The 27877-nt window shown below is 24.1% G+C and overlaps 2 protein-coding genes across 7 annotated transcripts; both read right to left on the reverse strand.

Moving 5' to 3' along the window:
• Positions 1 to 12119: 12119 nt before the first annotated feature.
• Positions 12120 to 24483, reverse strand: LOC129615873 (uncharacterized). 6 transcript variants are annotated; one of them, XM_055531270.1, is made up of 4 exons: positions 24342 to 24483; positions 13950 to 14077; positions 12939 to 13845; positions 12120 to 12876 (listed from the first exon to the last, which is right to left on the reverse strand). In XM_055531270.1, exons 1-4 carry the CDS (start codon positions 24451 to 24453, stop codon positions 12140 to 12142), a joined length of 1884 nt encoding a protein of 627 aa, XP_055387245.1. In that variant the 5' UTR covers positions 24454 to 24483; the 3' UTR covers positions 12120 to 12139. The 6 variants fall into 6 exon arrangements, with proteins under 6 accessions (XP_055387245.1, XP_055387248.1, XP_055387251.1 ...); XM_055531273.1 differs by lacking the exon at positions 24342 to 24483 and adding an exon at positions 21886 to 22184; XM_055531276.1 differs by lacking the exon at positions 24342 to 24483 and adding an exon at positions 16031 to 16207.
• Positions 24484 to 25000: 517 nt separating this feature from the next.
• On the reverse strand, positions 25001 to 27550 carry LOC129615908 (protein SDA1 homolog). The gene is made up of 5 exons (XM_055531326.1): positions 27304 to 27550; positions 26961 to 27242; positions 26731 to 26892; positions 25615 to 26635; positions 25001 to 25554 (listed from the first exon to the last, which is right to left on the reverse strand). The coding sequence occupies exons 1-5, from the start codon at positions 27493 to 27495 to the stop codon at positions 25082 to 25084; spliced, it is 2130 nt and encodes a 709-aa protein (XP_055387301.1). The 5' UTR covers positions 27496 to 27550; the 3' UTR covers positions 25001 to 25081.
• Between the last annotated feature and the right edge of the window lie 327 nt (positions 27551 to 27877).

The raw sequence follows: 27877 nt of genomic DNA on the forward strand, positions 1-27877 counted from the left end.
CTTTATAAATTGGTTCAGAGCCCTGGTATTTACATTTTTCAGGTTCGTAACTCGTAAAACGAAATGCGATCTAAGGAACCTCCGCCTTCTCCGTGCCAAATCTGGGTATTAGGATAGAAAATGAGCCACCATCAGAAATGGGCCATAGATGAATAACACTTTTGAGATATTTCTAATAAAATTTCATTTGAAAACGTCAAATTGTTTTTGTTACTTGAACTCCTAACACGTTGACGTCATGTAGATTTATAAAATATTTGATGAAATTTTTTCGCTGGTTTCTAACTTTGAAATTCACAAAAATTTGTTATAGCATCTTAAACGTGAAAAGAATTGCAATTATATTATTAGATAATCACTGTTCCTCCTAAATGTATGCAACATTTATATTTTTATTATTGAGTTTGTTCCCAAATTTATGCAATTATATCATAATTAAACGATTATATTTATAAAATATCGTTTAAAATTTTTTTTTTAATTGTACAGCATGAACTCACAAAGGAAACATAATGAATAACACTCTTAATATATTTTGCATTTACCACACTGTTAAAGCCCGTCAAAGCTTTGTAGTCAATGACAAAACATATTATATTTAATATTAAATCTGTTTACTAAATTCAACCATATCCGAAACCGAATCGATTTTGTAGAATTGTTCAATTATTCCGTTACTTCAAAATTCGCATTGAAATTATTTTGCTGTACAATTCAACAGTCACAACCCTTATACCATATTGTATAACAATTCCACACCTATGTAATATTGAAATTAGGAAAAACTCTTGTAAGAGGAATTTAAAAAGAATATTAATAAATTGCATAAAACAAGGCGCAAATTAATAATTAAATATTCTACATATGAAAATTGTACTTGATCAAATCAATATTGATCAATTTTACAAATTGTAGTTCTTATTACTCCGTTTACCCCTTAAAATCACAATAATGTCACATACATTCTCAATAATTCAATAAAATTCTTAATACTCGTATACTTGTAATTTCTTATTTCGAAAAAGAAATTTCGAAATTTTTCGTTTAATTTAAACAAACTACAAACACATTTGTACAACACGCACACATATGCATTCATATTGTATAGATGAATTTATTTAAATTTAGAAAAATATTTACATATTGCATTGATAAGACAAATTAGTTATACAGACATGGTCAGTTTCCTTAGATAACATTTATAATAATAATATTAATGCTCAGTATATAAAGCGAGCATCTCATTAAAAATACAAAAATTGATTAGTGTGTTCAATACAGTGATAATAATAAAAAAATATTTTTAATCATCTGGAACGTGATATATACATATGTATATAAGGGTATAATATAAAAATCATATGAATATAAATAGTGATATATTGATAATTATAAAGTATATGTGTTTAAAATATAAATTTGTTTTACTTTATAACAATTGCAAAAAAATTTGTGATTTAAAGTAATTAATTTTAATTTGCAATTTCTATAACAAATATGATACGAAAATTTTGGTATACTTGTGAACTTTTTCATATTATTTTAATAAAAAAAATTTTGTAAAATATAACAGAATGCCTGATACTTAATGGTATTCCAGTATAACAGATTAATAAAATGACCACTATTTTAACAACCCGACACCCTTCGATTAAAGGACCGATACCATAACTACTGCACCGAATCAAAATATAATTTATAATAATAATTTAAAAATATTTTAGAAAACATTAAAGCAATGGTTGGATTTAGTCACGAAAAATTTCATAAATAAAATGATGCTGTAGTTGTGTCTACAAAAATTTCTGTGTAAGAACTTCCGTTAATGCAACTCATCTAGAACTAATAATATTACACAATTAATTCATACAATTAACACTATCAATTAATTACCTACTTTTTCTTATTTTGCTCTGGTCCAGTAATAAAATTTTCTCTATAATTATGTGGAAAAATATACAAAATATCAAAAATATTAATGATTTACACAAATAATACAAAATACAAACAATAACATATTACGAAAACATTCAAAACATACATATATGAAAAACATCAAAAATATTTTATTGAGTAAATATTAAAAATCCAAAATTTAGGTTAAGATTTAATTACTTTTATTTACCTATAATTTTTTTTTGGTATTTAAATTTATTATTTACTCATATTAACTCAAATATATGTACTATATCTAAAGGAAAACCTACACAAGTACATATAACAAAAAAACTCTACATGTAAGAGAATAAAAATCTCTTCCAATTCAAAATAAATGTGATTTTCCTCTTATTTTAAGGTGCAAACGATAGCAACACCAAAAAAAAAAAAAATGTAAAAAATAAAAACGTAAAATTGAAACGCAAATGTTTTTAAGTGTTTTTATCTGGCTGTAATTTTTTTAACATTTTGTAGAGATTTTTGTTCTCAAACCAAATTCATATCGAATCTTTTTTTTTTCTGTTCTTTTTGCTCATTTTGCTCATTTTAATTCGTTTTGTTGTTATTTTTCTGTTATAATACATTTAACTGCATCAAATAATACTAGAATATACAACTAGTTCTTATATACATTTATGCATAACATACATAACATACATACACACATATAATGTAACAATTCCCTATAGTTTATTGTATATAACTGTATAAATTTTCAATAAAGATCAATAAAATCAACTAAACCGCAAACAAAAAAAAAAAAAATTGTATTTTTGGATTGGAAAATTATTTGATTTCCCAGAAGAAATCAATTTTTTCACCCAGCAATCATAAAATTGAAGCTAATAAAATGTGGAAAATGTTTACACGCACATTAGAAGTACTTATTGAATCCTTACTTATATCTTATATTTTAAGTATAAATACTCTTTTATCCAAGTATACATATATATATATATATATATATACGTATTATATACCTTCTGTATATAATTATGCAATAAAATGTAAGTTGAATAAGATTCAATATAGGATTTTCAATATAAATATTTACAAAATATTATTTAATATTGTTTACAGGATGTCATAAAATGTCACAATTAAATGTACAAAACAATAAATTTGAACATTAAGATCATAATTTTAAAATTGTTCAAATTCATATATGATCATTTCTTTTTAATAACCAAATTTTTATTTTAGAAAAAAGTAGACATAACTGTTAAACGAACTATTAGAATTAACAGTTAAAATAACAGTCGGAATTAAATGTCAAATTAACTGTCAAATAATGTTAAATTTTTTATATTTATTTTCCGTCGATTATTAGTTAAGTATAATATATATCAAATTTTCTAAATTTACTTTTTGAAAATTAGATTCGCACGCAACTATATGAAATTACGTATATTGACAATATTGTATTTTTTCTAATTAGACTCATTATCGCTGTAAAATTACAAAATTGGTCTCATTGAATTGAAACGCATCTGTTATCGCAAATGTATCAATTGAATCGATTTACAGGCTAATTTATTGTTAGAATTTTATCTTATCTCTTCAAAAATGAAAATAAAAGTGCTTTGTAGATGTTTTCTAAATGATCTGGAGATATATATATATATATACATATATTCTTATAACGAGATGGTATTAAATGACAGCAATCAGAACTATATTAATTATAATTTAAATCAAAATTTAAAGTTAAGTTAAATTTAATATTATTTTCTGTAAAGCCATGTTAAGTTACTAATTTAACAATCAACTCCTAAAATCGTGGAGAGCAACTAAGCCCATATGTTATCACTTACACATGATATGCTGCCAATAGTGATCCCATAATTTACCGTCTAGATTGCAGTTTATTATGAACAACCTCGATTTTATGTCCAAAATTTTAAGTATTAACAACTATTACAAATATAAATATTATATCGGCCTTAAAAAAAGGTACACCCAATTTTTATAACATCCTGTACCTTTTACACAAAAATGAGCAAAATTATTGTTGAAAGTTTTGTACCCACATACATACATAATGTTATATACATTATAATGTGCATGGAAACTTGAAATGGGAGGAAAAACAAATAGTTGCAATTTATAATTCAATTCACAGGAAATAGATGGTGTTGTTCTTTTTCAACATTTGAATACCTTAATATGTAGAGTAAACTTAATTTTCTTTTTATTTATACATACAATATGTATATAATAGTACAAAATGTATAAAATCATACAAATTTTTTATAGAATATTAAATTTAACATCAATATCAGGTAATTTCAGCTCCATATGTTAGCATATATACAGTTGTGTATACATACATCATGTACTCGTATCAAACCTTACAATTTCGTATATTATAAATATTTTTAAGGTTATGTTCGATTTATTTAATTGTTATATTTACATATATAATATATTAAATTTAAATATGAAATCAAATTTAAAAGAATTTTAGTCTAAATGATTTTGAATTAGTAAACTAAAAAGAAAAGAATTAATCAAATTTTTCTAAATTGCTCAGAAATGAGTTTGGATCACGATATTTTCAGCAAATTTTACATAGAATTTTGAATATATACAAGGATATGAATTGGTTTTTCATATATAGAAATATTTAATAAATCGTATGGATTTCCTACAGTTCTACACGCATGGATAAGTTGTAGTATTAGTAACAGATAAGTTGTAGTATTAGTAATAGATAAGTTGTAGTATTAGTAACAGAACGCCCACCACTATGTCACGAACCAAGGCAATACTCTACAAAATATTCCCACTCTTAAAACTACAAGAAATGCTTCATAAACTCCAGCAATTACGAAAATTGTGACTAAAATAAAAATCGGGTGATGGCAGTTTAAAATTCAACAAAAAATTAATTTCCGAAATTTTAATTTTAAAAAATCTGTTAATTAATTTGATAGGAATAAGAGAATAGGAATAAAATTTTATTACTTATCGTCAGACAAAAGCTTTATGTCAAAATATTCACATCATATCCACTCTAAGAAAACTTTGTAAAAATATCGCAAGCATGAGCATCAGGGTCGAACCCACAGTATTCAAAGGAATCTGGGTGCCTCAACAAAACTTGGCATAGATCTGCAAAGTTAGGAATACAAAAATCAAATCCAACATAGGGTCAAGTCAAACGAATGATGTCACGCCCTATATGTTCTATAAGACGGGCAAGGGGTAAAAAAAAATTTAATTTTATTGAATAATTAATAATTATCCCGACTGAATGCCAAATTTTAATGCCTGATTTAGTAATTAAGGGAATTCTATCAAAAAAAAAAAATTATTATACGAAAACTATTATGTTTGTACATGTATAATGAATTATTTTAAACGAACATCAAGAGACTCTAATCATACCAGAGTGAATGTATACCAATATACGCCTATATACACGTCTTCACTTAAATCAAAATGTATTTATACAAATAATAATAATAAATAAACATTAAACAACAGAATAACATATTTAAAAAGAATTTTTTTTCCAATTATTATTGGCAGGATTACATACAATACAACCCACGTACTATGTAGATGAAGTAGAAAAAAAGAACAAAAACAAAACCTGTACAATTTCTTTGTACTATTTTTTTTTTTTTTACCTTAAGTCGTACAAAGAGAGCACACAAAGACTTAAAATAAACAAGAAAGAAAAAAAATCCAATATTAAAAAGGATAAAGAAATTTCTATTTGGATTAATCAAAAAAAAAAAAAAAAAACAAACATACAAAAAATAGTTATTAAAAGAAAAGAAAAAGAATAACAGAAATTAAGCCCACTATATATGCGAGAGAGAACGTGACGTTGAATAAATATTTGTACTAAATCTCAGTTCTAATCTTTTCTTCAAGTTTAGTGCGTGACATACTTTAATAAATAAATAAGGTAGGAAAAAAAAAATAGTAGAAGAAAAAAAAATAACATAATTTTTTGTTTGTTTTTTTTTTTAGTTTTGTTACTTTGCGTTACATCAGATCATATAATTGTTATAAACTTGTTAACAAATTTAATTTTTCCTCCCTGATTTTGATTATTTTTTTTTTGTTATACAGTATAATAATAACCATCTATACTCGTACCGTACCTATTTTATCATATTATACATAAGTGTTTATGTAGGTGTAATACGTATATGTAAAGATTTAATCCTTATAGCCTGCCTGATTTAAGGAGGCAGAAAAAAAAGAACAAAAAAAAAAAAATAGAATTTTCATTTTTTTTATTTTTTTGGAAACCAAAGAATTTAATTTTCTTAAATGTTCTTAAAATACTCTCGTATATATATATACATCAATATAATTTTTACTCACTACTTATATAATTTTATTTAGAGTGATATATAGGGTTGCCAAACGTTTCCTATTTCCGGAATTACTGTGATTTTTTAAATCATATGGTAATAATTAGAAAATGTCTCGAAAATAGTTCTAGAAAGAATTAAATTCTCCTATAGTTGATGATTTTAATCGAAAAAAAATTTATAAATTTTGCGCTGATTATCTTTGATCTATACTAGTATTAGTCGTATTAATCGGTAATTATATTATAATTTTCATGTTTATTCACCACATCGAATGGAGATTTGATCTAATAAGAAAATTAGTATAATCATTATCTTTTATTTTATATTCTAATTTAGTTTGCCACACTGCAATACCATAGAGAATATGTCCAACCGTCTCATGCTCTTCATGGCGATATCTATTCAAAATAGTTTTTCATCAGCTCCAAATTGTGCAGAAATGATCCATAAATTGTTCAGCATACAGTAACCGCAATGAAAAACAGTTATAATAAGCGTTAAACTAATTTTTTCAATAACAACGGAGTTGTTGAGATACAGTAAAACTGATCTCAGAATACTGGTAGGGTGTTGACGGGACTTTACCTCTTGGGAAAAATAGCTAAGAGACTTGGAGTCGATATGACGGATATCTGTCGGGTATGTCAGAATATTGCGGAAATAGAGAATGTGGAAGATGTTCATTATGCCAGCCCGTCTCTGATGTGGAAAAGGAAGAACCACCTGGAGCCTTCTTTTACAATGACCTGGAGAATTTGTTTGGGAAATATTTAACGTGGCTTTTAAAATTCGCCAAGAAGGTACCCGTAGATAATTTTTAGGGTTCGTATTACATCGACGTTGTGTCGTGATAATTTGCTGGTGAACATTCTTTTTGAATGCCTTGTGTATGGGCTTTCCGAATGGGTGGCCCAGCGGGCCTCCCTCCTCTTTTACTCTAATTTTATTCAAAATTATAGATGATTATTCATACATATAGATACCAAAATTAATAATTTGTTGTCTGATGGTTATAAAATCTAAAATTTATAATTTTAAACTAATAAATTTTTTTTTATTATTTAATTATACATATTTATATGTATATATAGAAATGACAATTAAAAAAACGTTAATTTCGAGGAAAAGTTCATAATGCCTTGCTTCTTTTAATAAAGTAGTTCTCTTTGTCCCAGCTTCAAATCAAGAAAATCTGGCAAACCTACTTATGTGACATTTATATACGCACATATACTTATAATATTTTCTTATATTACCTACTATACATACAATTAAATACTATATATGTATATACTTACGAATAAATATAATATTAAGAAAACATGAAAATAAATTTAGCCAATGACCGCATTTTTCTTATCATTTCATTATACTTATGTTCTACTATATTCAATAGAGTCCTAAATAAAGTTTTCAAGTTGAAATGACATGAATTGGTTTTCCTTATTATTATTTTTTTAGTTTTGTTCTTTTTGTTATTTTTCTCTCAAATTACAATTAAGTTGTTATTTATGAAATCGAAATTTATACAAAAAACAATTTCTCTTTTCTGATTTTTTTTTTTTTTTTAAATGATTTGAAAATAATGTGGGAGGAAATAATTTTTAATACATTTAGACATACATTTTATGAACACATTATAGGCACATTAAATATTATATATGCTGTAAGTATGTATATGTATATTAGCTATAGATTATACACATAAGCTATATGTACGTATAATGATATATTGCATATGCAAGAATAAGAAAGGACGAAAAATTCATTTAAAATTTTGTTTGTTTTTTTTTAAGATAAACAAAATTGATTTGTTACTGAAAAAATATAAGAAATGATGAGAAAACAGATTTTAAGTAGAACATTGAAAATTTGTCAAAAATCTTGAAAAACAATTTTTTGACTATATTTTAAATTTGATAAAATTACGATAATTTTTAATAGCAGATACAAGTCTTCCTCTTGTTTTTGAAGGTTTTTCTTAGTTATTCTGAATTTCCAACTAAAATTCTTTCAATTTTCTATAACCTACTCCGTTTATTTCTCTAATGAATTGTCTATAAATTAAAAATATATTTTTTGAATTTGAAATGTTGTTTAAAATTTTTTATGTAAATGTACCTTTATATTTCCCCGTATATGTAAAAATAATCCATTTTTTATCATGAGCCCTAACATTTTAATAATTTTTAATTAAGTACTAAAATTATTTAGCTAAATTTTAATTCATGAGTAGCCTTTCTTTATAACATGTAGAATTTTCTTTTTTGAAAAATTATTTAATTTAGAAAAATAAAATTACGATTTTTTTCTAAGTCATGGGTATCGTATTATTTGTAGATAATGTAATATACGCACATTACCTTCGTAAAAACAAAAAAATGGCTACCCATAATCTCAACTATGCATTAGTGAATAATCAATTTTATTAATATTAACAATATCCGATACGTAGACGTTGCTCTTTTTTCTAATTTGAAATTTGTTACATTTTTGTGATATCAAAGAAAGATTATAGCCCTTAAAATTTTTGTTTTTGTTATCCTACTTCGCTCCTGGGGGCAGCATAGGGCTAATACATGATATTGTAAATAACCATGAACCAGTTTCTTACGTCATTGAGTTTAATAGGTAGGTGAGGCGAGCGATAGTCCCTATCCTAATTGCAACAAAAAAAGTAAATGAAACGTAAAATGAATGAAAGACAGAAGGTAGCCTTCGTCAAAGTAAAAATTAGTGAATGATAAAAGGCTATGTCATTAAATTTTTTTTAATGATGACACCAAATATGGAATAACTGAGAGTTTCACAAAAAGGGGGTTTTCGTTTATTCAGTTCTAGAATAGTTCTAGCTTGCAGTACGTTCGAAAATTCACGCTACATACACTGAAAATATAGATCGTTCGAAAATTAATCGCTGTAATAAAATGCGTTCAATATGTAATAAAGAAATGTTAGAAATGTAGTGTAGACCTCTAGTTTAAATTTTGTCGCTGCTACATAAACTTCCATTTTTTTTTTTAAATTTAAAATTCAAAAAAATTTTAATTTTAGTTCTAATGTAGAACTTTCAGCGCAGCGTACATAAACGAAAACACCGAAATATTAACTATAAGGTCAATAATAACAGACCCCACAATAATCAATGTTACAAAAAAGAAGCTATATAAGAAGTTACTAAATTAAAAATATAATTTAACTCCCAAGTAGGACATAATCATAATTGCATGAATCTTAATTTTCACAGACATTCATAATTTTCGTTAATTAAAAATGTCAATTAAAAGAATTTTCTAATAAAACACCTTCAATTTCATTCTTTAAAATAACTAGAAAAAATTAAAGATTTTGTTCGGATGATCAAATATTCTCAAACGTATTTATTATATTTTATATTTCGATTTACTTTAACATCTCATTAAAATCCCAATCTTATTCTTGCAAATTTTTTCCTTACAGCATGTATGAAAAATTAAAAATGCAATTAACAAGAATCAGGTCATATCTTAAATTACATTATGTACACAGTACACACATTAATTCTCAAAAGGCATAATGCTTCTTTAAAGTAATAAGTAAATAACATATGTTTTGAACATAGAAAATATTAAACATAGTTATATACATTTTCAATTAAATATATGTGTTTGTAATAACGGTGTCTAATATGCATATAAACGTAATCATGGTATACAAAAAGAAGTGTTGCATCAAACCTGGTGCTACTTTTATTCTGTAAGTTTATGAATAACTTTGAAAATACAATTTGCTCTAATTTCTGTACGATATTATATTATATGGTTATACGACAGTAGTACTGAACTTCTGAAAATATTGCAGTCACAAAATCAATACCTTAGCTCTACGATGAATTTCCTAGAATGCAGATTTAGTTTTAAAAAAACAATTTTTCTGCAACACGTAAAGTTTTAAAACCTTATAGCCCTTTATTAAAAATTAATTTTCCAAAAAAAAAATACCCTTTCATAGGATAAGTATATTTGATTTCCAATTAAATCTGATTGCCCTTTAGTGTTTATTCTAAAATATTGTGCTTACAAATATATTTTTTGTATAAACAAAATGTTAATTATTGGAGGAAATAATTAACATTTCGTTATATGTAGATAAAGCAGGACTTAAATTAAATAAATTAATAATATATATTGGAAAAATTTTAAATATTTTATTTAACTCATATTCAACTTTTTATAAATATGTTAGTACATATATATATATGTATATTATTTATGTAAATATCTCTTAAAATTCTATTATGTCAATTTAATTTATTACTATTTTCATAATAATATTAATTTAAACTTATCTATATTATCTAAATTTTCAAGATATGCACATATTTACAATTTTTAAATTTATTTATTTAGTTAACAGATAAAATCAAAATTTATAGTAAAAATAATAGAAAATACACTATTAAAAAGTAAGATGTTTTTTGTAAATTTTTATTTTTAAGAAAATATTCTTATATTTTTAAGAAATATAAGAATAAATTTATTTATAATCTCAAATTTTTATTGATTAACTCAGCTTTCAAAAGAATCGTTGTCTGAAAACATATATTGTTTATAAAAACTTTTTTATTTCTATTCCACAAATTTTAAAAAATTTTAAATAAATTTAAATGAAAATATTGTACTAAAGGTTTTTCTGTTTTCTTAATTTATTCTTTATTTGGATATTAATTTCTTTTGGTAAGAGAATCAATTTTTGCTTCAAAAGAATTGTTTTTTTTTTCAAACTTTATAATATACAATTTCGTTTTAAATAAAAATTTATAATTACATAATAATAACAATATTAGTCTTAAATTACTTTTATCTTAAAAATTTTTCATTCACATAAAAATTAAAAATAATATGAGAAAGCTTTGTCACAACCATTTTGAGATGATTTCAGTTAATTTATAATTATTTAATTATTTAATTTTAAATAAATTAGAAAAAATGTTCAATTTAGAAATCTTTCTTTAGAAATTATTTGGAATTCACAGAAATATTTTATTTTTTAACAATAGAAGGTGTTTTTTATAAAATTCGTATTTTAAGATATTTCAATTTCTTACTTTAAAATAAAATCAAATAATTTTTCTTAAATAATCATTACAAACATATATATTATTTAATATTGGTAAAAAATAAACAATATATATTTTCATACAATTTAAAATTCGAATTTTATTAAAATGATTTTTTAAAACAAGAAGAAAAAATTACATTTTTTAATATTCTTCATTCAGTTCAAAATTATTTTGAGCAATTTCATTTAAAATACAAATTTCTAAATCATAAATCAGTTAAACTCTTATAATAATATTATACTTGCATGTTATAGTATATAATGATATGGCAAAATGTTACTGATATGAACGTTTTTTCTTATTGTAAAACTGAATATGGCCATTATATATTTATTAAACATATTCATTAATTTCATATTTTATTTCTAAGTACGTATGTTCAATTTCTAGATATTTAAAAAAATTTTATAACGAGCAAAATATGCGAAAAAAACAATATATTACATATACTATATATAATTATAAGTTTTAATATATAATTTTAATCAAAATACACACTAAAAATTATTGCTTAAACTACATTTTTAATATATTTATATATACATTTCTTAATAAAGTATATATAACTCTTATAATATGAAACAAAATTCATTTAAAATTCGTCAATTCATTTCTTTTGCATTTAATTCATTCTTATCAATTCAATTTGTTAATTTTAATAATAATTAAATTTTTATAACAAAAAAATTAAATTGAAAAATTATGAATTCAATATTAAATTATTTTTTTTTTTTTTTTATTAATTTCCTAAATTATCTAACTACTATAAAAACGCACAACTTAAAATTAATACTAAAACTGCAATTGGGAATATAACATATACGGAAGACCTTGGATGACAAGTAGAATATAAATATGTAATATCATCTTCATCATGTTCAATTCCATCTCTTGTTGGTACTTCAACAACAACATATTCATCGCTATAAAAATTTAAATTAAATGTACAATTCGTAGTATTAATACAATTTTGTGAAGCTAAATCACTTGATATGTTTGAATATAAGAATGTTGGCTTAAAAATGTCAAATATTGCATGAATATCATTTCGAACCAAATCATTATCACTATAAAAAATATAATAATAATAGCCATCTTCAGTTACTTCATGACTTGTTATCATATGTGAAACATTTGGCATTGTCGCTAAATAATGAACATTTGTACACATTTGTGATGGTGGAAAACCTTCAGCAACCAAAATTTTCCCATCATAACATGTCAATAAGCTATTTTCAAAACTTGATATTGAATTAGATTCTTGTTTTTCAGTAAAATTTAAAGCATTTCCGCCATGTGATATTTTTCTATCATAGACATGCTCACGTTTCGTTCTATGTGAAATTTTACCATATAATTCATGATAAATTTTCTTTTTTTTATCTTCACGTTCTTTTTTCCGTCTTAAATATTCATTTTCCATGTCACTATTGGTCATTTTATTTGTATCATGCTTTGACATATGATGTCGACGGCGTCTTCTTCGTACATTTGACTCATCTAAAAATAATTTCAAATTAAATTAAAATTCAAAATATAAAAAAATAGAAATAAGTACCAACCCTTTTCTTTTTTATTATTATTTTCCCCATCCTTTTTGTTTAATGGTGATTCAATATTACTACTATAATGTTTTATTGGTTTTGTACGTGTCGCATATTCTTTTTCAAAATCAATTCTGGTCCGTTTCGGTTCCAGTGCTGGAAAATTAATATTATGTAACGTGTGTTTTTTATTAGCTTCTTTATCATTTTCATTTGCCTCTAATCCAGTTTCATTCAAAATTTCCACATTGCTTTTTGTGGTCGTATTAAAAATTAAATTAATATTTTTACCATTATTTAGTAATTCAGTCTTATTTATTTGATTTGGATATTTTCTTTTAATCTTTGGCATTATAGTACTAGTATCTAATAAGTGACTCTCTTTTTCATTAATCTCTGAAAGATCTTCACCTCCATTATTTTCTAATTCTTCTTCAGTTAAATTTTCTTTATGTGGATGATTCATAATAATATTCAAATTGAATACATCACCGGTTTCATGTTTAACAGTTTTATTTCTATGTTCTTTTGACATATTAAATTCTTCTTTGTCTTCAAAAATAACTTTTACTTTGTCATGACCTTCCGCGAAATTTGTTCCTACTTTATTTTTATTATGTTCTAAAAGGCCACAAGTTTGTAAATTACGTTCACCTTTTACAACCAAAATTCTGGAACCATCATATCTCGAACAAAATTTCAATTCAACTTTAGCGCCTTTCAACAAATAGAATCCCCAGTATTCTAAAGTATCATCTGGCAAAACCATTGATTTCTTTAAACGTATATGTTTTCGATTTGTAGAAATTTCTGGTTTATTAGAAAGTTGAAAAGCATTAAAATTACTATCCATATGTAAAGTATGCTTTTGACAAAAAATTGAAGATATTCCATCACGTATTTCAATTATATCGGATTCAGCCACCTAAAAAAAAAAGAATGAAATATAAGTGGGTAAAATTTTAAAAATTAAAATAATAAAAAAATATTGTAATAAAATAATGATTTTTGAAAGGAATTTTCACTTACAGGATAAACAACATCTGCAAAAATACTGTGCCGCAAATACAAAGGAATTATGATGAGCGTTGATGGTATCAATACTATTAGAATGCAGAAAACGATTACGCGCTTCACTCCATGCATTTTGTGGGTTTCTAAAATTATAAAAATAAAATTCAATTAGATTTATTAAAAAAAATTTCCTTTTAAATTTTATATTTTTACAATTTTTTGTAATGATTGTAATTATTTCTAAATTGTAATTTAGGTAGTTGTTCTTTATCTTTTACCTCAATTCAAGTAGTTAGATTACAAACATATTTAATATATGTAAGTGAATTAAAAAAACGAGTTATACATTTAAGGTCAGTACTGTAAGCAATTATAAAATTGAATTTCTTAAAAACTGTTTCAATTATTTCTTGTTGTAGGGTACGTGGAAATTTTAAATTAATTTGAAAAATTAATATTTAAAAAAATTATAACCAAATTTTTGTGAATCATAAACACGGCGTGAATTACACACCAACTGTACAATTAATTCTCAATTTTTATTTATGCACATACATGAGTCATGACCTTCGTAGCATTTAGGATAGGTAAATGTTTTTCACATTTTCAATATCCGACACTAAAATATTATTGTTATTGGTAATTTTAATAAAATTTTGAATTAAAATTAAATTTATATTTTGTCTACTTTTAAATTGTTTCATTCTGAAAGCCCAGTCGTATAATAATTAATATGTAAATAAAAATAAGTTGACCGATATTTTTGTTTTCTTTATTTATGCGATAAAATTCACAATAGATAATTTTATTTGTGGTAAATAGATTATTTAAAGCTTAGACTTTTAAAGTCTACTTGTTATTATAAATTTTTTTTTATTGATAATAATCTTTTAGTATAGCTTGTATTTATTACACAATATTGTTGTTTAAACAAAGATTAAGGAAAATACGTTCTCTTTTTTCTATTCTTTATTTAGATCAAAGCGATTTTTATGCCTTTGTGTCTATTAAAACTTGACAATATTCATTAAAAATTAAGAAATAAATTCTCCAACATTGTCTAATGACGTTTTCTCTTTCTTTTTTTTTCATTGTATATTCTCATTCAATTGTCATTTCTTTAAGAATTGAACATGATAATTTTAAAAAAGCTCAATTCTTTTTTAAAATAAGATTTGAAATTGAAAATTAATTGAAAATTATTTAAAATTGTTACTGTTAAATAAATTATAATTAACAAGATTATTAGGCCATTGCACGGCCGGAAAACACGGCGTTCTCTTGAACGAAAAACACAATAATGTTAACTGAGAATTTAAATGAGAACGAAAATTAACTTTTGAAATAGTTTTCTCATTCTTCTCATTCTTCTGTGTAGAAAAATGTATTATGTTATTTTGAATCAAGAAGGAGAAATGAATTGGTCTAAAATATTATATGAAAATATGCCCGTTTCTAAATTACTGTTATAATACACTAAACTCGATTAGTTACTGTCGATTAATAATACTTTTTAAAAAATATTATTTACGTTAGAGTTATAAATCACACTTTCCCCGTTTATATGGCAATTTCAAGTGACCGAAATTCAATATAGGTAAACGAAATTTTTGCGCTTTCAAGCAAACTGAAATATGCAGTTTCAAGTCGACTTCAAGCAGATTTCAAGCCAAAATAAACGCTTCTCAAATTAAAATTTTCAAGCCAAATATTCGATGAAACTATTAGCTTGATTTCAAAATCAACTTTATATACGCGGATAGAAAAAATGAAAATGACACATTAATATAATAGCGTTTGTCAATTAATGTCAAACTCAGGTTGATTTCAAATATGTAATATTATTTTAATCTGTACAGTAATATCATCGACATTATTAGATCGTAAATTCAGAAAAACGCATTTAAAAATATATAAAATAATATCAATTTGCTGATACGTGTAAAATTTACGTTATTTCTCCGAAAATATTAACGTTAGAACTACGTAGATTTTTTTATACAGATAGTTGAGAAAATACTGAACTTTTCTGTATATATAACTCAAAACTCTCAATCGAGCACTTTCGTGACTCTTTCATAATACCGACCACATACACTGATTGATATTTCAAGCCAAGTATTCGAGCCGCCATATAAACGAAGTCTGTAATTTTAAAAACGCAGCTTGAGTTTCGAGCTGATTTCAAGTTTAAGTACTCAAGTTGCCATATAAATGAGATAAAATTTTCATTTCATAAAACAAATAAATTAACAAAATTAAACAAATTACAGATTAAATTAATATAAAATTTGCCGGTAACATAAAATATTTTTACTCTTTCCTTTGTTTTAAAAAATTATTGATTTAAAGAAAAAAATATCTACAAAATTTAAAAGATTTTTTACAATCGAACTAACAACACACAACACTACATACTAGTACCTATTATATTCAAGTATGTATTTTTAAAAAGTTTAAATCAGGACATTAATAAAACATGATTCACATATGAAAGCTATAAATATAATGTTATATAAGTGTATAACAGATTTACAAGCATATATTTAAAAATGCTTTGTTTTCATCTCTTTACATACACACAGTCATCATTTTAATTTTTCTTTTATAAATCTTTCTTTATTAAAAAAAAAAAAATTTAAAATCTTTATAATTATAAATAGAAGTTATATACTTGTAATGCACAAAAATTTTGTTTATATTTGATTTTTCCATTTTCTCTAGATATACTTATATTATGTATATATAATATACATGTATGTATGTATATTCACTTTAAGCTTTATCTATTAAATACAAAATTTTTAAATGGAATTTCACAGAGAATATGCAATATGATAACTATGTATTTATGTAAATAAAATATCACTTTATTCGATAAAATAATTAAGTAAAAAATAAATATTAAAAATAAGGCATATATGTATATACTTCTCCCATCAATAGATGAATATAATTTATCCGTTAACATTTTATAATATATTCGCCTAACATTTCAATATTAACACTAATAATAGTTATTTTAAACTAAAAAACAAAAAGGGTTGAAGTAATTGAACTTAATAAAGGTAACTAACTGTACAATTCAATGTTATACACAGCGTGATTCAGTTTCCAGTGGCATTGAATATAGCATCATTTAAGGCATCAAAAATGATTAAAATTTTTATTCAAAACTAGTTGTCGAATCTCAACGGTTTCGGAAATATAGGGGTTGAATTAAAATAAAAAATAGTGATCTTTTTTTGAGTTCCTATAAATTTTACTGGGGCTTTAAAATCTTGACATAGAAATGGTTTTTGTGTTATATCATTTGTACCGTAAAATATTTTTTGACATTTAGTGAGTTAAATTAAATTTTAAGAAAGTGGGCCGAATTCTGCAACAAAAAAATTCGTACGAAATTATCGGATTGAAAAAAATCAAGTAATATGTTGCTTTCAAGCCTTGTACTATAGGTCTTTCAAAAACTGTTTATTTGAAGCTTCTATCTTTTTCGGAAGGGAAATTATAAGCAAAAAAATTTTAGCAAGAAGATTTTTTGAAAATTCTTTAAAACCCCTCCTGTATCTCGGAAACCATTGAGATTTAACACCTAGTTTCTGAATAAAAATTGTAATCATTTTTGATGCCGTAAATATCATTGGTATATTTATGTCACTAATTATACTGAATCACCTTGTATATACTATAAAATTATTTAAAAAAAAAGTTTTAGATAATTAAAATGTGAGAAAATAAAAAGATAACAAAATTTACGAAATAAAAATCTCTATAATAACTTTTAATATTTATTTGTGTTTTTTTTTTCACACAAAAATATAAAAAATTAGATTAAGTGCTTACTTACTTTGTTATCTTAATTTTTTTTTTATAATATTTCAACTACTTAAATTATGATCAGTCTCTATCACTATAAGTAATACATTTTATGATTATTAGGAGCGAAGGATTTTAACTGATTAAAAATGTACTAATTAAAATAATTATTATTAAAATTAACACAAAAAAATTTTTTAGCTCTAGTAAATTCATACATTAGAAACAAGAAGATTAGAAATTTCATAGAGAAATTTTTAAGTAACAGAACAACAGAAATTCATACAACATACATTCTTTTTAATATCAATAAAATTATAGTATAAAATAATAGAGCATGAGTAATATTAAATCGGCTAACTCCAAAATTCATTGAATTAGAAAATCAAGCGTTTTTTTATACTTATATAAATTATAAATTTTGTATAAGAATTTCAGATGGTGTTATTTATTTAACTTTATTTTTAAAAATTCTTAAAAAATTACGGATCTAATCGTCTTTCTCGCTTTTTTATTCGGCAAGTGAAAAGAAAGTGAGTAACTCATTATATTGCACTCATCTATTTGTGCAATATGATTTTCGAGTGAAAAAACGTAGGTACATATACAAAATTTTTTCACTTTGTTTTTAAAATTGAGTGAGGAGACGCTCAATCGATAATTTGAGAAAAAAATGCAATAATCCAATTGAAAAAATGAGTATTCTTATTGGAAAAATGAAATATCCATTAGAAAATACTGCGAATTTTGATATGAAAGTAAATAAAAAGTGAGTAGTACACGATTAGGCTGTAATATTTAATAGTGTCATTCTATATATATCACTATATATATCATGTACTATATATATCACTATATATGTCACTCTATATATCATAGGCATGATTTTGAATTGCACTCTTTTTATTCACCGAGCGAGAAAATAATTAACAATTTTTTATAAAGTAATATAATTTTAAAGTAATTTGTAATGACAATATTGTTTTTCTGAAATATATAAGAATATTGTTATTGTTAAAATATACAAAATCCCATTTCGGTTATCCAAAATTTTATGTCAAATTTTAATGTCAAATTTTATCAGAAATATTAAGAACAAAACGTGAAGATCCAATTGAAATAATGAATAATATTTATAATAACTATTTGAAAATTGATATATTTTGACCAAAAATTCCGATTTTCAATAATTGTAATCAATATTTTTAATTTAATTACTTACGTTTCAACTAAATTTTTCTCATTTTTCCCCCCCATATATTAAAATAAAAATTTTAAAATATCGAATAAATTTATATATTTCTAAAATAGAATGATTTCAATTGTGCTTAATTTTAAAAAATTTATTTTTTAGAAAAAAGCAAAATCTGTTATACAAAAAAAATTATCAATTTAAAATTACATTATGCGAAAAAGTACAAGGCTCTCTGTCTCCGTCTCTGTCTCCATCACCGTCTTTAATTTCAAGGTAAATTTAAACCAGTAAAATACAGACCACTAGATGGCTACAACTCAAATTAGTTATTATAAAGTTATTCATCACATATTTACCTACATTCTATACGTATATAAAAAAAACAAAATTAAAATTCAGAATTTTAAGTAAAAAAAAAAGTCACTTGTAAACACGCTGTAATTATTTACTAACTAAATTAAATAACAATGTGTGCATGTGTGTAGGGCAAAATCACAAGAAAACAACACACAAAAAATAAACACAAACAAAACTTTCTGATTGAATTTTATTGTAAAAATTATTTTTATGACAAAAAAATTTTAAGGCATACCTAATTAAATTCAAAAAATTAAATACATAAAATAAAATTTTAAATGACATGAGGAGTGTGATAATAGAAAAACATAACACTTTGAGGTCAAATAACATTTTATAATAATAAAAAAAAAAAATAAAATAAAATATTAAAGAAAAACACTTGTTTTCTCATTAAAAAAAATTAAATGCTGCAATACTTACATATTATTCATACATACAAAGAAATTTGAATTTAAGTAATTAAATAATTTTAAATTTCTACTAATATTAAATAATATTATAATATTTTCGTTATTACAAAGGTGATTTGTTTATGTAAAATATAAAGATTTATTTGAATTAATAAAGCATTTAATAACACGCGACACATTGTCTAACCTCTATACCTACACAATATCATTATGAGCTGCTTACTTACATTTATACTTGGCTACTTATTTAATTTAAAACTGGTTTGCAAATTAAAGTTTATTTAAAAAAAAAACAAAAAAACATGTTTTTCTATAATATTTTATGTAAAAAATTATGCTAAATAAATGCAATAAATTTTAAATAATTCTCACTTTTTATATGACCTTACTATAAGCTGGCGCAATTGTTACATGCATATATACAAGTTTGTATACAAGTATTTATTATTATATAATAATAATCATCACAATAATCGTGAAATATTTTAAAATATTAAATTTAAATCTTTATACTTATAAGGCAGTGATTTTTTTAAAAGTTCATCTCTTAATCATATAATTTGTATTTATGTAAGCATAAAATCTTTGTTTTCGTTAAAAAATCTATTCCTATTTAGATTAGAATTTTATACATATAAATTATATACAAAAATTTGACAATAAGAAAATACGGAATAATGAATTAAACGTAATAAGTAGAAAGAAACCCTACATCTTCATTATTAACACTAGGTATGGAAATTAGGCAGATACCTACAATTTAAAAAAATAAATTAAGTACAGTAATTATGTTAGATTACATTTTGTTTTCTTAAATAGAAAATTATTACGTATATTGAACGTAAGTAAAAAAAAATATATATATTTAGAATTTTAAATAGTTGGGTAAGTATTTCTTATTTATAAATGATTGTCCATTGAATTTGAAACATTATCGGTACTGAGATTTAGTTAAATAATTATTTAGAATTTCCAAACTAAAGAATGATATAAGTACCTTAACTATATCCAGATGTTAATTTAACAGATGACGAATAACCTTGTTACCAATTTATTTTCTCAATATAGGTATTAATTTACAATTTAATTTCCTCTTCAAGTATTACTTCCCCGATTCACTTAATGGGCAGGTTTAGTTTAGGTGCCTATTACCCATTTTTGCATTTTTCAAATCAGTCTCACTTATTTCCAGTTCAATGTTAAATCTATTTCACGATTTAACCTAATCGTATTTAACTAAGCGGATATTAGACTAAACTATATATCAAGTTCCGAATTAAATAATCAAGTAAATTAATTATTAAAATTTAATCAATTTATAACAAAATTTACAATTTTTGGTAGTGAATAGGTAAAGCTACCTGCTTAGTTAGGTACCGTTCTTTTTCAAATTATAGCACATTTTTATATTTACAATTTTTCACATTATAATATAGATTGGGGCTAACCGGCGCCCCCGTTTTCAAGTTTTTAAAACAAATTTTTAAACATAATACTGAATAAGTTACAAAAAATATTTATTTTGTATAAAATATGTAAGCTGAAAATTTTTTTTATAAAAGAGATTTGGAACAATAGATTTTGCCGCAATAAAGGTAAACAAAATTTTACTTGGTTTCAAAAGAATTTTTTTGGTAAAATAATGTAGGTAATCAAAAGAAAACAAACAACAAAAAAAGAATAACTAAGCTGTGTTTATTTTAATTTTCAAGGATGCACCTATCTAGTAATACCTATGTATACCGTAACTATAAAAGTTAGTATGTAAGCAATTCATGAATATTTTACAAACAAATTACAAAAGAGCATAACAGCAAAAAAAAAATTCACATTGTTAAAATATTTAACTGACAAAAAAACAATGGAACTAAAACGAAAAAAAAGAAAAAAAATATACATATTACAATGTAAATGTAGGTAAGTATATTTACAGGTAGATAAATATATACATAACGTTATAAATACATACTTATAAGTATTTAACATATAAATTTACATTATACACTTTATTAAAATGTTACCAACTTGTATACATTGTTTTATATTTATGTATATATGTATGTATGTATATGATAATATTCGCATTAAATTTAATGCAAGAGACAAACGACAGAAACAAAAAAAAAATTGAAATAAAAATATTTTTAATTATTGTTCTTGAACTTACATTTTCTCTGATCTGGACAGTTTTCTCAATGGCCAAAACTTTATTAACTCAGCAAAAATCTTATTAATATACTGAAAGCTTACGCCGATTAGCATAATAAAATTTATTTAAAAAAAATATTATGTTTTTTCTTTTATCTTGTTTTTGTTTTAAAAATATTTTAAATACCCCCACAATTTACTTCAAAAATGCATTTAAAAATTATTCAATAACAAATACAACAAAACCCATTACGAATTTAAATTATTTTTTTTTATAATTCAATAATTTCTTAATTTCATTTATATATGAGAAAAAAAAAAAGGATTTTATTTTGTAATTTTATATTGAAATATTTTTTTTTTTTAATAAAAATTTCTTTTCATATCTTTTTTTTTTTATTTTTAAACCGAATGCATCAAAGGCCCTTTCCCTTTTGTTTTGATATTTCCGTAACAAAAAAAAAAAAAAAGATATATCATAATAAAAGGGGTAACAGTATCAACGTTTTTGACAATTACTGTCAAATAAAGTAGAGTGTCAAAAGAAAATTTTGTTAAAAAAATAAGAACAAATAAAATTATGTCGTGCGCGTTCATAAACAATTTCAAAAACACATCTGTATCGTTGAGAATATTATGACGATTCGTAAAGAACGAAATGAACTCGTGTAAAATAATAAGTAATTGAAATTTTAACGAAAATAAAACAAAAATTTTCAATTTAAAGGTAATTTTTATTTGATTTTAAAAAAAATCTCTTTTTGGCAATATTATGTAGATATGTATACACAAACATATTATTCATTCAACAGCAGAATAAATGTGTTGCGTACACTAATAGCGACGATTTTCGAAAGAAATCTGTTCGATTAGAAACAATTCAATTTACATTATTGCATAATAATATAAAGTGTGTATAATGAATTCAGCTTTAGTGAAATATAAATTTTTTTAATTGACAGATACATATAATAGTAAAGCTGTAAAGATTATATGGATTTAAGGAAATACTTCAAGCTGTTACAACAGCAAAACAAATTACGGTTCTATGTATTTACATAAAGGCGTACATTGTAGAGATATAAATTTCCGTACAGAACATCAAAATTTTTTATTTTTTAATTTTCTAATTGTCAAAAAATTGAGAACTTAGACATATTGCTCAACTGCAGTTAAAATTTTGCAGTTTTCAAACTTTAAAACGCTTGCGTCCTGATTTTGGTAAAAAAGCAAAAACGAAACAAGAGCAATTTTAAGCGAACGAAATTATTAGTAATTGCTAAATATAAGCGAAATTACTGCTGCAAATTTAGCCGAAATCGGTAAAATAATCTAAAATCGTATTTTATGGAATTCTTTTTAACATAATCTATTTCCATGTGTGTGAGATATTATACCATAATACTGAACCAGTTTATTTTGCTCCATATTGTTCTGTGTTAACAATTGGAATTATTCGCCGTTTTCGTTCTCTGCTTTGGTTCTGTTTTTTTTTTTCTTAAACTGCATTTACGTTTTTACATGTTTGATAAAGTTGCAAAATTTTGAGTTAAACAAAAATACAAAAAAGTATTGAACCAAACTTGGCAATGAAGTTGACATTAAAAGCAAACGATTTGAATTGATTTAGAGGAAGAGTAGACAAATAAGCTAATTTGATTATGTCAATTTATTTTTGTAATTTTCACAATATGATAAAACAAAAAAAAAATTCCAACGCGAATGAGATATTGAAATTAATTGTCAAACACGACAACGCGTAGCAACATTTTCATTTGATAAAAAATTAAACTTAACGGTAAACTTCTATTATCATACGTATTTAATTGAGAATTAGAATATGTCCAAGGCGATATGCAACCAGAAAATTTTAATTAAAGAATAAAATCTTGAAATTAAATTATTTATTTAGTTCTAAAACTCATAAGTGCACCTTGCTATTATATACGCTAATAAATACAGGTAAGTTTATTTATACCTTAATAATGATCTAATAAAAAGACAATTACTTTGAATTTAGATAAGTTTTATCTAATTATAAAATTAAATTTAAATGTTTGTTAATGAGATTTACATTTTATTATAGAGCAAATTCTACAAATTGTTTTGTAAAATGCAATCTTTACATAATGCAATTTGTATTAAAATTATAATTTATTTAAAATTAACACGATTTACGCTTTTAAATATCAATTTTCCATAATTTAATCACATATTTTAACAAATAAATTAATCAATCTGGTTTTAAATATTTATTCAAATTAAGCTTGAAGTTGTACCATTTACTAACACACTTTTGTTCAAAGATCAATTTTTTTTTTTATTTACTAATATAATATTCTTAATATAACGCAACTAATATATTAATCATAATAACGCTTCATTATAGTCAATTTTAAAACAATTTTCATACATAAATTGATTATTTTATTTGTATTGATTATTTTATTTTTTTTACATATAAACTTTACTTACTATTTAATTGATAAGACGACACATATTTATGTGGTTGATAATGGTAATAGCCAACATTTTCTGTGGTCCTGTTTGTTGATTTAATTAAAAAATCTGATGATTGTGCTGGCATTATTTTTAATGTACTCAACAACTGTTTTATTTTTAATTTTATTTTAAAGTTCTTCCAAAAAAAATTTTTTTTTTATTGTTAGTGCATTGAGAATTCTTTTGAAACTAAAATTTTTTTCTGAGATGAAAAAGAAATTTACAAGACTTAAGAATATTACTAAAACAAAAGTAAATAAACAGAAAATTACATTCTTCTTTTAATTATCTCTATTATCAGTTCTAAGATTAGCTAGGTATATTTAAAAGTTAAAATCAAATAATTTTTGAGTGAATAAACTCGAAACCAAACTACACTATGAAATGAGATAAGAAGGCAATAAAAAAAAGTATGGTAGAATGCAATTATTATTTACTTCTACCTTCAAGAAGATAAAAATTGTATTTTTAGTAAAATGAAAAAATTTGAATGCACTTTTTTGCGAATCAGCGTCGAATAATTACTTGAAAATGATTTATATCACTTAGGTACTTAAAATTAAGTAGCAACATTTGAAAGAATACTAATCCAATCACACCCCAAAAGGACTCTTCAAATAAGCAATTTGAGATAAGTTTTAAAAAATGATTTTTAATAAATTTTTTTACATAATAAAAGAATAAGCTAATTTTGTATAAAATTCTTTTTATGTCTATTTCATTTTTTTCATATGTATTAAGTGCTTCCTCATTTTTTGTTGTTTCTCTTTAAAACTTTTTTTAGCTTTACCTCTTGCTTTATGTCTCATCATCAGATAATTTTTGCGTTTTTGCTTCTCTCTATTTGTTTTTGAACAATTTTCATTTTTACGACCATCCTTGTAACCAAATTCTTTTCGATCGGTTCGACCAGCTTTAACTGTTTCCAAACGTGATTCCTTATCATGCTTTCGTTTTTTATATATCATTTCTATATTCTCTAATTTAACAAAATCAGTTTTATCACTTTCTAAGGGTCTTTTTCGAGAATTTGTTATCGTTTTCTTTATATTAGCAGCATCAATTTTTTTGAAATCTTCGTCTGTAAAAATTTTTGTCAAAGCTATTTCCTGAGCGGCTTCCTTTGTATTTAAGAATTTCATATTTTTTGCTTTTACATCTTCTTGGCTTGATATATCTGTTTTTTCTAAAAGTGAAATATTTACACATTAACTAAAATTTAAAACACTAAATACTGGTACAATACCTGTTTCATTTGGTTCATTCTCATTTTCTTTATTATCTTTAACATTATCATCATTTTCATCGGATCCTTCATCATCAGAATCTTCGCCTTCGACGTCCTCTATATCTGATCCATCTCCTTCACTTTGAGATACATCAACCCAATCATCACCATCACTACCATCTTCCTTTTCCGTTTCACTTTCATCTGTTTTAATATCAATAGTTTTTGATTCTTTTAACAGAGCTTCGGCACCTGGTACTGTATCATGAGCAATTATTTCACCATATTCTTTAATTTTTCTTTCAGCTTGTGCCTCTGTTGGTCGACCTCTATCTTTTTTATGCAATAGTGCTGGTAATTGTTCTCTATATAATACAATTAAAGATCTAGCTGCCATCATTACAGATTTCTCCTTATATTGCTTGTACATAGCTAAATCTCTTAAGAGATCTTCACTCATTGCTAGCGGACATCGAGTACAAATTTCACGAACAGAATTTAAACCTACTGCCATAACATCACTTGAATTTCTCTCTGTAATGAAATTATTTGCTATTGTTTTTAAAATTGGTTCAATAATTTCCCCTGGGACAAGTTCATGAGAAGCTTGTGCAGCAAATTGTAATATTCTGGTTACTAGTCTTTGATGCGGTTGCAAAAATCTTGTAATGTATGGGTAAAATGCAAATACAAATAATTCATGTATCCCAATTAATCTGGAAATAACATCTAAATGCATCATCTTGACTTCAAACCGTTCATTCGTTGAATGTAATTGCTTAAGCAGACCTTCAGCCATACCTTGTGGATTATGAATTAAGTGAATGGCTGAAAAGTTAAAGCTTGGTGCTTTCTTCTTTTTTTTAGAAGCCTTTACGACAGCTCTTTTAACCTGATCAAGTTGCTTTTTTCTCTTTTTCGTCTTTTTGTTAACACGATTTGTCATTATGGCTGATTTAAGATCTATATCAGCATCACTTTCGGAATCTGATTCGTCGATTTCGTGGCCCAGGAAAAATTTCAAGGAAGCTACCAAAACCTTAAATTTAAAAATTTTTTTTGTTAAAATACCATATAGAGCAATAAAAATTTAATTGGAGCTATTAAAAACATTGTTAACCAAAACTAACATACCTTTGTCACTTTAGAAAAGCATCCAACATTAGCTATAACATTTACAGTCTTAGCATCATTCCAAATATTTTTTTTGTATAGTTCAATCATAATATCCACAGACATCTTGGCAGCTTTTGGATTTGAATCCTTTAGCATCGAAAACATGAAGTTCTGCAATGTCTACAAATAGAAAATATTAAGTTAACTCATTTATATTTCCTTGAACGAGATGAATTATTTTATGTTACCGAATTCAATTTCATATCTTTCTGTTTTGCATTCATATTTTTGATATCATTAATTATATGAGTCTCTAAAAATGTTCTTAACTTTTTATCAGGACAACGAAGTAATTGAAAGAACAATTCTAATAAATCTAACGCTGGTAATAAATTTTTGTTTCTTAACAGTATTAGACCCTTTACAAAACAATTTCTCATTGATGGATCTAAATTTGTTGAATGATTTTTAAGTAGATCTACTAAATGTTGAGGAAATTGCATACATTCATTTGGATAACACTGTGCAACCTAAAAATTTTAATAAAAAAATGAAACAACTCTTTAATTACAAAAAAAAAGTAGTATTTACTTGAGCTATGAACATAACCAGCTCGTACAAAGCTTTATTCTCATCACTTGGATTGAGTTGAAATATTTCAAGATTGTTTAGAAAATGTCTGTACTGTTGTTCAAATTCTTCTTTATATGAATCTGGATCACGTTTTATCAGATTCTGCAATTGAGGCAGATTATCCGGTAAATTATTATTATGACGAGACATTTTAGGTCTTTAACAAAAATTGAAATCAAAATATTGAAGAGAAAAACAACCAAAACAAAAAGTCTGACATTTGGTCACGTTGTGAATATTGCGAAAGTGTTGCCATAACTTTTAATTTATTTTTTTTTGGTAGCGCCAAATATTGTTTTAGTGGTCGATTTTTGTACCAGACAAGGTTTTAAGCAGAATAATTCACAATTGATAAAAGTTTTTGTATTTTTTTCAATTTAGCGAATTCAAAATTTGACCGCAAGGACTTAGTGTGTGTGGTAAATATTTCACACAGTGTCACCACAATGGTGAAAAAAATTTTTTTTTCAAAATTACAAAATTTTGAGGTGAATTCAAAAAATACTTTTTTTTCCGCGTGCATTCCGGGAGT

This window comes from Condylostylus longicornis, unplaced genomic scaffold (assembly GCF_029603195.1).
Source record: "Condylostylus longicornis isolate FDR11 unplaced genomic scaffold, ASM2960319v2 ptg000153l, whole genome shotgun sequence".
In the NCBI taxonomy this organism is placed as follows: Eukaryota; Metazoa; Arthropoda; class Insecta; order Diptera; family Dolichopodidae; genus Condylostylus; species Condylostylus longicornis.

Bases quoted from the DNA above. Each gene is read 5' to 3' on its own strand.
- LOC129615908 (XM_055531326.1), bottom strand. From the start codon at position 27,495: ATGTCTCGTCATAATAATAATTTACCGGATAATCTGCCTCAATTGCAG. The intron at 26,893-26,960 runs GTAACATAAAAT...TTCTATTTGTAG, and splicing joins AAGATATGAAATTGAATTCG to ACATTGCAGAACTTCATGTT. The intron at 25,555-25,614 runs GTATTGTACCAG...TTTCACTTTTAG, and splicing joins GAATGAACCAAATGAAACAG to AAAAAACAGATATATCAAGC.
- LOC129615873 (XM_055531270.1), bottom strand. From the start codon at position 24,453: ATGCCAGCACAATCATCAGATTTTTTAATTAAATCAACAAACAGGACC. The intron at 14,078-24,341 runs GTAAGTAAAGTT...TTATAATTTTAG, and splicing joins GTCGTCTTATCAATTAAATA to AAACCCACAAAATGCATGGA. The intron at 12,877-12,938 runs GTTGGTACTTAT...AATTATTTTTAG, and splicing joins TAATAATAAAAAAGAAAAGG to ATGAGTCAAATGTACGAAGA.